Genomic DNA, 12,467 nt, shown 5'->3' on the forward strand with positions numbered 1-12,467 from the left:
ATGTCAGACCTGGAGGGGGGGGGGGGGGTTTGAATGAGGTTTGGATTAAATCAATATTTGTGCTTAAGTTGGATTTGCATCCAGTGCACTTTTATTTATTTCCAAGTCAAAGTTACAGACAGATGTTGATGAAATCCAGGCCTAAACGTCTGCAAACATTAGGCTGATTTGCAAATGGATGTAAATTCATACCAAAGGCAGTGGTTAGATTTGCATTGTGTGCCCGCGTCAGCGTGCAGTCTGATGCTTTTCCCAGTCCTGTCACATAATCCTTGGAGAACAGCTCTTTTTATTTTTTTGGGTGAATGAGTGGGGTGTGGATCTGTTCCCACCAAACTTGGATGTGTAGAGTGTTCCTGGTCGGGAAGGTCCCGGGAGAGCGGGTCCTTTTTAAACCCAGCCGTGACAGGCCGAACCGGTGGGGGTCTGGACCCAGTGAAAAGAATGAGCCCTGCGCTAAGCACATTTTCTCAGAGGGGTGACAACCCAAAAGCTTGCATACATCTCCTCCCTCTAGCTCAGGGGCGGAGGTTCACTCGGGGGGGGGGTGGGGGGTTGGGAGAGGGGGCTATTGTGGTGTGAAAGACCCTCTGTTTTACCCCTCTCCTACCCCCCCCCCGCCCCCCATTCCTGTGTCATTTTCCCCTTTCTCTCTCTCAATCCTTCCTTTTCTCCTTCCCTTGTTTGTCCTTCGCTCCGGGTCTTTCCGCGGCGGCCTGGCTTCGCGGGCGCTCTCGGGGCCCGCTCTAATCTAATAACGGGGCGAGCGGTCGGCCCCGGGCCCCGCTGAAAGGGAGCCGGGCCAGCTTTAATTGGGGGCCCCGGCCGGCCGGGCGCGGGAGCCTGGCGGAGGGTGTGAAAGCTCGGGAACAGCGGGCCTTTCAGGCGGGGGTCAGGCCTGCGGGGGGGGCCTCGCGGCGCGCTGATTAACAAGCCGCCGGCCTTTCACGCCCAGCCAGCCAGAAAGAACAGGAGCCTCGCAGAAGAAGGGCCGGCCCAGCACTGAAAGGGACAGAGAGAGAGAGAGAGAGAGGGAGAGAGGGGGAAGAAAATGGGCACACACTCAAAGGGTTTCCAACGCTTTCCCAAAGCACTCTTTTGACGGCGCGGAAAACAAAGCGCGCCACCAAGCAACGGCTCCCGTTTTTTTTGTGCATTATTGTGCCGTTTTTATTCAAATGCTCGGTTTGCTCAGATTGCCTGGCAGAGTGGTGGAAGGCCGTTAAGAAAAACAAAACCGAACAAAAAAAAGCCTCATCGCGCAGTCCGTTCACGCTGTGTGTTTGGCGACTTGTGAAACTTCAATCGGAATGTTTTTTATTATTCCCCCATTTGATGCTACCTGCATGGTTTTCCGGGTTTGTATGCTATGATGCGAGCAATTTGTCGCATACCGAATTTTACTCAATGACCACCAGTTTCACAGTGCTTACCCCATCCATTGGATGGAATTTAAGCAATGCCTTAAACACGGCTTATAGCACAGCCTGTCCTTTCTGCTTTTGAAAAGTTATGCTTGAATTATGCTGCACATCTTGTTTTTCCCTGGGGGGGAGGAATGTTCTTCACAGGCAGAGTTGCAGAGGAGCAGTTCGGGTTATGTCCCAGGTGTGTGTGTGTGTGAGGAGAGGTTGAGACGTTGGTAGTCCCAGCCCATCCCCACCGGGGGCTAAAGGGAGCTGTCCAAGCCTGGCAGGCAGCTCCTTCAGCTCCTTTCTTCTCTGTCTCCGCAGGGAGCTGGACCATAACGACATCTCGGGCACAATAGAGGACACCAACGGGGCCTTCTCCGGCCTGGACAGCCTGAACAAGCTGTGAGTGCCCCGCTGTTCCCCTCCTCTTTCAGCCTTTCAGCCCCGCGGCTCTCCCGCCTGCGCCGGTGATTTACTGTGCCGAGTCAGAGGGTAGGATCCACTTCAGTCTGGGGCCTGAAAGGCTTTTCAGCCGCCCCGCCATTGTTGGCATTTCCACGGCCGACGGGGACGTGTTGGCCCAGCGCAGGCTGGACGTCTCGCTCCATTTCCCTTACAGTGGGACCACAGTTCTGTCCCTCCTTTTAATGTGGATGCATACCTCAACCAGGGAAGATATAGTAGTTATAGACAGAGATAACAGATTTTAACAGATATAATGAAATGCCGCGATTTGTGCCACAGTAGAAATAATACAGTTGTTATTAATAGTGGTCAGATATTCCAGAGTGAAAATGCGGGGGGCGGGCCTTTGATCTGCTGGAGGTTAGCCAATGAAAGGGGCAGCCGTGAACCCGGGCCGGACCCGACCGCGGTGTCCGGGGAGGGGAGGTGCGAAACGGGAGGGCGGGCAGCGCAGCGCAGCGGACATCAAACGCCCTCGCCCCGCCCCCCCTGGCCCCGCCCGGGAGCGGCTGGAAGAGGGCCAGGCCGAGCCTGCAGGGCGGGGCCGTTCGGCCGCCCTGGGAACGGCCGAGGCACCACATCAAAGCGCGTCTCGCCTGCTTTGTTCCCCTCCAAAAACCCATTCCCCATTGTGGGGAGAGTATGACCCAGAAGTGATCTGTTCGGATTTGGTGCGCTCACACGACCCGATATCGGTCTGGGAAACCCGGTACCGCTCCCATATTTGCCCTCTATTTAGCCAAATTAGCCCTTATGTAAAAACAATTTCACAATATCCCATACGCAATAGGGTCATGCAGGGTAAATATGTCAACCTGCATTCAAACCCTTTCATTGAATCAAATTTTTGGCCAGCATTTTGGACTTATCTCACCAACAGGTTGGGTTTTACTCCTGCTGTTGTAGCCCTTAGCCAAGCCCTTGAACTGAACTTTGTTTTACTTCAGTGAATATCCATTTAGTATGTATAATGTTAGCGTGCACATTGCTGCCTGCAAACAAAATAAATCTAATATTGTGCGGTAATGTGGAAGCGTGCCCCAGTAGATGAGGAGCACATTGTGCCTGGCTGAACCTCAGGGCGGGTCAGACGCTTTCCTCTGTGAGGCTAGCCAGCCGCGGCCCCCAGCGAGGCACAGGCGTGGCAGAGACGGGATTTACTGTCCTACTGCGGGATGTTGCTCATTTGCTTTCGATTTAAAACCCGAGGCTGGGACTCTTCCCGGAGCAGTGTTGGGAAGCACTGAGAGTGACGTCTCTCTCAGGATGACAGGCCTTTTTCGGGCTGCCCACCCCCCTGGTGTGGCTCTTTGTAGGCTCCTTAGACATAATTTCATGACTAAATTAATTTACATCCACAAGTCAAGGACTCACATCAATTTAAGTTACACACATACATTTTCCATTCTGGTCTGATTTTTTTTATATGCATTATATCAACTGGCCCTGATTAGTGTTATTGTTTCCACTTTTAGCGAGGATTAAAGTCTGGGTTGAACATCCACGCTTAAATCTCTTCAGGTCTACTGACCTGGACCGTCCTCCTACAAACCTCTGCATCTGTCAGAAAGATGCGTTCCCTGGTATTGCTGTGTTTATCTGTCCTTTAACGTAATTAGGGTGTTTCAGTGAGCGTGGGTCACTGAGCACGCGGTGGTGGGTGGAGGATGAATGGAGGGATTTGTAGGGGACGGAAGATGACAGTGCTCAGCCCCTTAATCCTCCTGGAGGAAGAGTGGCATTGGGACCGGCTCCTGACAGGCTAGTTTGTGCGGGGAGTGAAGTCTTCCGATGCGGGGTGCTGAATTTGGGGGCCTGTTCGGTTGCCTGGTGAAGGGGGGGCTTTTGAAGAGCAGCCTGGATTAGACCCCACGAAAGGGGCAAGCCGCTTGTTCTCTGTGTGAGCCCGCTGCGCTGTCCGAACGCGAGACCCCTCCCTTTCCACCGGACCCTGAGCTCAGGGCTCCACCCTGTCATCGCTATTAAATTCTAATAAAGATAAAAGTCTGCTTTGAAGAACTGCGCAAGGCCTGAATCCTTCACCCTCCTAATCTCTACACAGTTCGGATTTCCAATACTTCAAACCCTCTCTCTTATCAGATTCAGCCAAACTAATTGTGCTTTCTCTCACTCTCTCTCTCTCTCTCTCTCTCTCTCTCTCTCTCTCTTTCTCTCTTTCTCTCTCAACCCCACCTCCCCTCCCTTCTCCCTTCTCCCTTCTCTCTCCCTCCTTGCCTACACGCTCCCTTTTTTTTGGGGACCTACATGTTTGGAAACTGCAGAACTCTGTTTGGAAACAAGATCAAATCGGTGGCCAAGAAAGCGTTCTCAGGCCTGGAGGCCCTAGAGCACCTGTGAGTATCCCAGCATGCTCTGCGATCCGAGTGTGGCTGCCAAAAGTGGCTGCTTGAGAGGGCTGCTAGCAATTTAATAGCGTCTTTGTAAAAGGAGAAGACAGGCAGTTTGTGGGGCCAGCTGCTTCCCCCTCGTTAGTCGGCTTCAACTTTGGCCTTTTTTCCTTGTGCAGGGAACAAAGTTACTGAGCATATGGTCAGTTTCGTAGAAGAAATGGAATTTGTATACGATTTTTCACAGACCGTGTACATTTTCGGTTTCATCGTAAAGAAAAATGTAAAAGCTATTGAAAACTTCAGCACGTCCGTGGTCAAACGGTATTTGTTTTTTTTCACCTCATTTAAACTGAGTGCTCAGTTAAGCCTCCCAGAGTGCGTCAGAGCGGTACGGTTTTGAAATGCGTTCCTGTGTTCCCGCTCTGCCATGGCTGACAGCCCTCTCTCTGTTCAACCTCTCAACAGGAATCTGGGCGAGAACGCCATCCGCTCCATTCAACCTGAGGCCTTTGTGAAGATGCGGAGCATTAAGGAGCTGTGAGTTCTTTATGTCCTTCCTGCTTTTCTCTCTCTCCCTCCCTCTCTCCCCCTTTCTCAAACACACTCGTTCTGCAGAGTTAGCAGAGCTCGCTCACAATGGAACAGTGGCAGTATGCCATCACACCATTGTTTTTCAATCGCACACTCTTCTGTTACTCTATTCATTGTTTTTGTCATACCAAACCACAGAATGTGCAGTCCTGTACTTCTGTATTTCGAGTAGGCGAGTAATGTAATATAATAAAATAATAATAGAATTGTAATATAATGATGAAATATTGGTGACAGTCGACTGGGTGTAAAATGGCAAGTGTTCCTTATTGGCTTGGTACTTGCTGGCTATTGCAATGTAGAAAACGATTCATTCCTGATTATATGATTACATAGTGACAATCTAGTTGCCAGTAGTTTTTTGAGCAAAATATTGTTTAAAGATTTTTTAAATTGACTTCTCAAAAGCTTCCCATTTAAAAATGTCATGAAGTATATGAATGCATGCATGTAAAATAGAAAGTATATACTAAAAAAGGGAATAATAACTTTGTATTTGTCACAGAACAGTGTGCAGAATGGCTGTCTGACTGGTGTCTTGTCGTCTCTTCCCTCAGGCACATCCAGAGTGACAGTCTCCTGTGTGACTGTCAGCTGCGCTGGTTTCCTGAGTGGCTGGTGGCCCGGGGGCTGCAGGCAGGTGTAGGGGCCACCTGTGCCCACCCAGAGAGCCTGAAGGGCACCAGCATCTTCAAGGCCCCGGCCGAGAGCTTTGTGTGTGGTGAGTACGGCCCCAAGTCCATCCATCACGGCTGTAATGTCCCTAAGGTGGGATTACAAGTGAACACACTTGTTAGACTTTTTCTTCACAAAGTCAGCTTGGCAAAAAGTATTATTATTATTATTTTTTTGTGATTCTGACCTCTCCAAACTTTCTGAATTTAAAAAAGATACTGCTTTTAATTCCTCATAGAAAAGTTTGTGCAAGTGGGTGCACTCATGTGCGAGGGGAATGGATAAATACACCATCAGACAGACTGGTGTGTAGATAGACAGGCACGCACACGTCTGACGGCGCGTGTCACTCTTCCCAGACGACCTGCCCAAGCCCCAGATCACGGTGCAGCCGGAGACCACGGTGGCGGTGCTGGGGAAGGACGTGCGCTTCACCTGCATGGCGGCCAGCAGCAGCAGCTCCCCCATGAGCTTCGCCTGGCGCAAGGACCAGGAGAACCTGAGGGACCCCGAGGTGGAGAACTTCGCCCACGTGCGCGCCCGTGACGGGGAGGTGATGGAATACACCACCATTCTCCACCTGCGCCACGTCACCTTCGCCCACGAGGGCCGCTACCAGTGCGTCATCACCAACCACTTCGGCTCCTCGTACTCAAGCAAGGCCCGCCTCACCGTCAACGGTAGAGAATGAGCTCACCCACGCACCGCTACACACGCCGTCACGGCAACGCACACCACAGTCATGTGTAAAAATGAACCATGTGTGTACTATACGAGTTTGTGTGTATATATATATATATATATATATATATATTTTTTTTTTTTTAAAGATATTTTTTAGGCCTTTTTCAGCTTTATTGGACAGTATAGTATAGAGAGACAGGAAGAATGAGGGCGAGAGAGAGGGAAAGACATGCGACAAATTCGAACCGCCGACGTCGCGGCTCGCAATGAGCATGCGGTCAGTGCTCTACAGGCTGCGCCACCGAGACACCCACGTGTTTGTATATTTGATGATTTCTTGACACGTGGGATTACTTGTATATGTACAAAAATTGTTATGTACGTATAGAAGTACAAGTGAATTTAAGTACATAGATTGAGGAAACTGCTATTCTGCGGGTAAACACAGAAGGGAAAGCGAGTTTCAGTCTGCTGTGGGCTAAGGCCAGATAAGAGTTTGGTTTTCCCCTTGTGGTCACACTCACTGACACATTTCCTCATCTATTCCTATTCGTTTCTGTGGCGTCTTTATGTGGGTGGAATTCGGAACAAATCAATTTAACCGCATCATTTTTGTTTACCACCCTTTTTCCAGTCAGTGCAGCACATGCAGAACTACTGTTTTCGCATGAAGGTGAACGGAATCCTAATTTGCTTTCGCCCCTTCACATTCATACATAGGGCCAGACTGGTTGGAGCTGACAGGAAGGTGACAGTAACGCGAATAAACCTGCATAAATTCTGCTATGCAGAAGAGCATCTCTGAACACACGTGCCAAACCTCTTAGTGGATAGGCTACACCTGTAAAAAAGAAGTCTAATAAATGCCTAATAAGCTGTTCACTGATTGTGTAGTGTGTGTAGTGTGTGTAATGTGTGTGGAACCCTGTCAGAGCTAACGGTGGTGCTCTCTCCTCTGCAGTGCTGCCCTCCTTTGTGAAGACCCCACGTGACATCACCATCCGCACGGGCACCACGGCGCGTCTGGAGTGCGCGGCCGAGGGCCACCCGGGGCCCCAGATCGCCTGGCAGAAGGACGGGGGGACGGATTTCCCCGCCGCACGCGAGCGACGCATGCACGTGATGCCGGACGATGACGTGTTCTTCATCATGGACGTGAAGCCGGAGGACATGGGCGTGTACAGCTGCACTGCCCAGAACACGGCCGGGACCATCTCCGCCAACGCCACGCTGATGGTGCTGGGTAAGACCGCTTACAGCTACACTGCTGCTACGTCCAACTTCTACACCGCTGCAACGTTCAACATCTACAGCTATCCTGCTGCAATGTTTAACATCTACACTGCTACACAAATCAACATCTACACCCATCTACATCTTCACTTCTGCAACGTTCAACGTCTACACCCACCTACATCTACACCGCTGCAATGTTCAACATCTACACCCATCTACAGCTATATCCCGCTGCAACGTTCAACATCTACACCCACCTACATCTACACTACTGCAACGTTCAACATCTACACCCATCTACATCTACACTACTGCAACGTTCAACATCTACACCCATCTACAGCTATCCTGCTGCAATGTTTAACATCTACACCCATCTACAGCTATCCTGCTGCAATGTTTAACATCTACACCCATCTACAGCTATCCTGCTGCAATGGTTAACAACTACACCCATCTACAGCTATCCTGCTGCAATGTTTAACATCTACACTGCTACACAAATCAACATCTACACCCATCTACATCTTCACTTCTGCAACGTTCAACGTCTACACTTCGTCTACAACATCTACACTGCTGCAGCTTTCTACATCTATTCTTCAACATCTACACTAAACAGCTTTCTATATCTACACCACTCCCCCCACCCACCCACCCACCCACAGCACCTCCGTCATGCTCGGTAAAGAGGCGCTCTGGGATTTGGTCAGCATTATTTCCATCATGGGATGTTTTTTGTTCGAGCAGCTGTGGCCTGTTCTGGCGGGTCAGAGGTCAGGGTTTATAGGTCAGGTCACATGGGGGCTGGGACAGAGGATCTCACAGAAGGGTGTTTGTTACCATTTCTGTGGCTCTCAGCTGCAGCAGTGGGGTGGGACAGACACATGTGCCTCGGACCCAGGCTCTGTGTTCCCAACTTCTGTTTAGTTAACTGTTTCTCAGACCCTCAAGCCCTTAAACAGAAAGAGGGGAAGCCGACCTTTGCTTCGACAATTCCTGCTCATTTTTCCACGGAATTCTTTCCGGCTTTTCCAGCGAGGAGCCGTGTAGTTTAGGAACTTTCAAAGATTTCATTCAATTTGGATCAATAGAACACGTTGGCCCTTCTTCTCTTAGTGAACCTACTTTGTTTCATAGTCCAACTTCTTAATCAGCTTTGACCCTTTTTCCCCATTTGTGTTCAGACTTTCTAACTAGGGTAGCTTTCTTTATTTTTATTTAATAAAATACTGAGGGATTATGGTTCTGATTCTCTAGTGGTTTATGCTTTTTGACGCTTCGGTTACATTTTTTGCTAAATATTTTGCTTGATTCAAGTCATATTTACTATTCCAATTAAATCTTGAGAGGAACAGAAAAGCGCTCATCCTGAATCATCCTTACTTTGAGAACAAGGTTATAAAGTACATTCACTTATTGGTGCCAAATAGGAAGTAAACTAGCTATGGGAACACGTGCAGTGGCTTAGTTCAGGTTTGGCACCAATGTGTCAAAACATCAATCTGTCCGAGTAGAGGGCCCGCAGATGTCCGTGTGTGCCCTCAGACTGAGTGTGTTAGTGAGGATACTGACTGTTTGTGTGTAGGGAGGGGTGTTCTGACCGTGACTGTGTGCTCACAGACCCAGTGTGTTAGTGAGGATACTGACTGTTTGTGTGTAGGGGGGGGTGTTCTGACCGTGAGTGTGTTCTGACAGTGTGTTAGTGAGGGTTGTGATGGTGAGTGTTTAGCGTGGTGCTCTGACTCCATGTTGGTTAAGTGCAGACTGTGTAAGTAGTTCTCTACTGTGTTTGTCTGTTTGTTTGTGAATGCACTGACTGAGCGTACAGGGGGGTATTCTGACTGAGTGTGTTAGTGCGGGTTGTGAGTATGTAGTGCGGCCTGTAGCATAGTGGTTAAGGTAAATGACTGGGACACGCAAGGTCAGTGGTTCTAATCCCGGTGTAGCCACAATAAGATCCGCACAGCCGTTGGGCCCTTGAGCAAGGCCCTTAACCCTGCATTGCTCCAGGGGAGGATTGTCTCCTGCTTAGTCTAATTAACTGTACGTCGCTCTGGATAAGAGCGTCTGCCAAATGCCAGTAATGTAATGTAATGTATGTAGGAGTCAGTCTGACGGTCAGTGTGTATGTTCTGAATGTGGGGAGTGGAGTGAGTGCGTATGAGGGATGCGCTCCATGTTGGAGTTCTCTGACCACGTTCATCGGTGCTAACCGCGAGCGCCCGTCCCGTCCACAGAAACGCCACACCTGGCCCAGGAGCTGGAGGACCGCAGCGTGGTGGTGGGGGAGACGGTGGCTCTGCAGTGCAAGGCCCTGGGGAGCCCCCCGCCCCGCATCACCTGGCTGAAGGGCGAGGAGCCCCTCACGGTGACCGAGCGCCACCACTTCACCCCCGACAGCCAGCTGCTGATCATCCGCAGCGTCTCCCTGGGCGACGCCGGCCGCTACACCTGCGTCATGTCCAACCGGCTGGGCACGGAGCGCGCCCACAGCCAGCTGACCGTGCGCCGCTCGGCGTCCTGCAGCGCCCCCGGGGGCCGCCCCGACGGCACCATCACCGTGGGCATCATCGTCATCGCCGTGGTCACCAGCATCGTCATCACCTCGCTGGTGTGGGTGTGCATCATCTACCAGACCCGCAAGAAGAGCGAGGAGTGCAGCGTCACCAACACCGGTGAGACGGCAGGGCCGGGCCTTCGCCCCTTTTCTATTCGCCCCTTCTGTTACTCTGTAGAGCAGGGGTCTCCAACCCTGGTCCTGGAGGGCTACTGGGTCTGCTGGTTTTTGTTTTCACCTTAAAATCAGCACCCTTTGACACCCAGGTAACCAGGTGAGGTGAGTTAATTCATCAATTAGAGCAGTTGATCACAGTTAAGTGCAGGGTAACAAGAAAAACCAGCAGACCCAGTAGCCCTCCAGGACCAGGGTTGGAGACCCCTGCTGTAGAGAGTCTTTGTGTTGGTCGTCTGTAAAAAGCTCTCTGAATAAAACTGAATTGAATTGAGATGGTTAATGTGAGCTCCGTGCCTCGCTTAACTGTGTTAGAGTAGAGAAGGGTTCTTATCTACTGTAAGTACATGTCAATTAGCATGTGCTTTTTTAGGGCTGCAGGATATATCGAATGAAGATTTTTTTTATTAAATATACTCCGAATAACCACTGCTATGAGGCATATAGGCTATCATGGTTTTTTTTCTTCATACCTGAAAAAAATGTAGGCTTCATACCTGATTTGATGTATCGTGCAGCCTTGGTGAATTTATAATGTCAGTTCTGCACATCGATCCTCTTAGATGGTTAGAGCTTATAGTTTCACTAAAACTGAAACGGCAAGTACTAGCACCACCGCACTGCCTCAGCTTTGCACGTCTCACGGCTCTAACTGGTGTCTTCAACGTGCAGATGAGACCATCGTGCCCCCTGACGTGCCCAGCTACCTGTCCTCCCAGGGCACTCTGTCGGACCGACAGGAGGTGTGCATTCGGGTGGAGTCCAGCGGTGGACCCCAGCCCAACGGGCACATCGACAGCAACGGTAGGAGGGCGGGGGGTGTCCCTTTCTGTGGTGTATATATAGTGCTGTTTGGGGTGGGAGGTCTCCGTCTCCCGTCTGTGGAAACAGTGTGCCATTCTGCTTCTGTACAGCATGTGAGGAGAGGAGTGTGTGGGGGGAAAGGGAACATGTAAAAATGCAGACCTTACATTTGTATTCGATTGAAATGGCACCAAAATCAACACACCGTACCGCCATGTAATGGAGACTTTAGGTTGGCTGCTGTGGGGGACTCGCTAATGGCTGAAAAGTGATCACATGTAATTTTTTGTCTGAAAGCATAATGATTCTGGACCAAATTCAGTTTTGTAGCGAATGGCATTGTGAGCAAACATCTGGACATTTTCACAAAAATGAAAAGGGATGAGGTCAACTAGCTATTGACTTAGTAGGGAATTGCCCCTTTTTGTATTTGTGCAGTTACCTAGCCATGTAAGGAAATGACAGCAGTGTTTTTCCCCCCCTACTGGAATAGGTTTTGATGGTCCGGTGATCTGCACGGACTGCTTGGAGAACGGAAGCGGTTACTCTAAAGACTCGGACTACGTTCCTCACGGGATTCGGCCCCCGGATGTGGACTACCAGCAGAACCACCGAGGCCTGGAGTACAGCAGACCCAGAGGAGAGGACCTGGGCCCCGCCGGCATCCCACACTGCAACGGGACGCCCAACGGGGTCAAAAGGGACATTCAGGCACCCGTGTTTCCCAGCAACCACGACAGGGTGACGTCACCAAAAAGACATTGTGATAGAAAAGGTGAGAACTCTATTAATACATAGGGTTGAGCACTGTTTAATTCATACTTGACCCGAAAGATTTAAATTGTATACTGATAAAAATTTGGTTAAGGATATTTACTGTACGATGCATTGCCATTTAGACTTCCTTGACCTGTTGATAGGAATCAGTAAATGAGCCATAATAAGGCTTCTGGATGTTGGTTCACTGCAAAAAAAATGAAGGAATAAGTATTTTAGTCTTATATTTAGACTTTTTTGCAAAATAACACAAAAGTATTGGCGATGAAGTGAGACGAAATAGTGACTTATAACAAGCTAATATTTAGCATTTAAGATTGAGACCTTTTAAAGTGTCATTAGGAGACTGGAACACGTGTTGAGAGAGCGCTCTGTGGCAGTGCGGTGTTGTAAGCCTGTTGGCTGATCTCAGACCTGCTCCTCTCCTGCTCCAGGTTCCTATGTGAAGAACGCGGAGACGTCCTTACCCCTGAGCTCCGTGTGCGGGCCCTCTTTAGAGGAGTCCTTTCACAAGCCCGTCAAGCTGCCCGTCCCCGGGCGGGAGGCGGAGGACAGTGACTGCGGCTCGGACGCCAGGCACACCCTGCTGGCCAACGGGCACCCTCCCAGGTCATGTGACCTGGTGACGGGCGAGGGCACCCCGCTGCGGCGGGCGAGTGACTAGGGAGACCGGGCCACGGACGCTAAAGCACCGTCTCTTCTTTGCACTGAGAAACTGCTACCTCAACCCCGGAAGGA

At 50.3% G+C, this 12,467-nt stretch overlaps 1 protein-coding gene across 1 annotated transcript in view; it reads left to right on the plus strand.

Moving 5' to 3' along the window:
* lrig1 (leucine-rich repeats and immunoglobulin-like domains 1) overlaps positions 1–12,467 on the plus strand; it is a 41,085-nt gene extending 28,618 nt beyond the window's left edge. The window contains exons 9-18 of the mRNA XM_061219420.1: positions 1,734–1,814; positions 4,160–4,231; positions 4,694–4,765; positions 5,377–5,540; positions 5,854–6,174; positions 7,140–7,421; positions 9,655–10,092; positions 10,821–10,952; positions 11,446–11,727; positions 12,164–12,467. Coding sequence (XP_061075404.1) covers positions 1,734–1,814; positions 4,160–4,231; positions 4,694–4,765; positions 5,377–5,540; positions 5,854–6,174; positions 7,140–7,421; positions 9,655–10,092; positions 10,821–10,952; positions 11,446–11,727; positions 12,164–12,393 — 2,074 coding nt within the window. The 3' untranslated portion in view covers positions 12,394–12,467. The remainder of the gene's footprint in view (positions 1–1,733; positions 1,815–4,159; positions 4,232–4,693; positions 4,766–5,376; positions 5,541–5,853; positions 6,175–7,139; positions 7,422–9,654; positions 10,093–10,820; positions 10,953–11,445; positions 11,728–12,163) is intronic.

This window comes from Conger conger, chromosome 14, assembly GCF_963514075.1.
Source record: "Conger conger chromosome 14, fConCon1.1, whole genome shotgun sequence".
NCBI classification, from domain to species: Eukaryota; Metazoa; Chordata; class Actinopteri; order Anguilliformes; family Congridae; genus Conger; species Conger conger.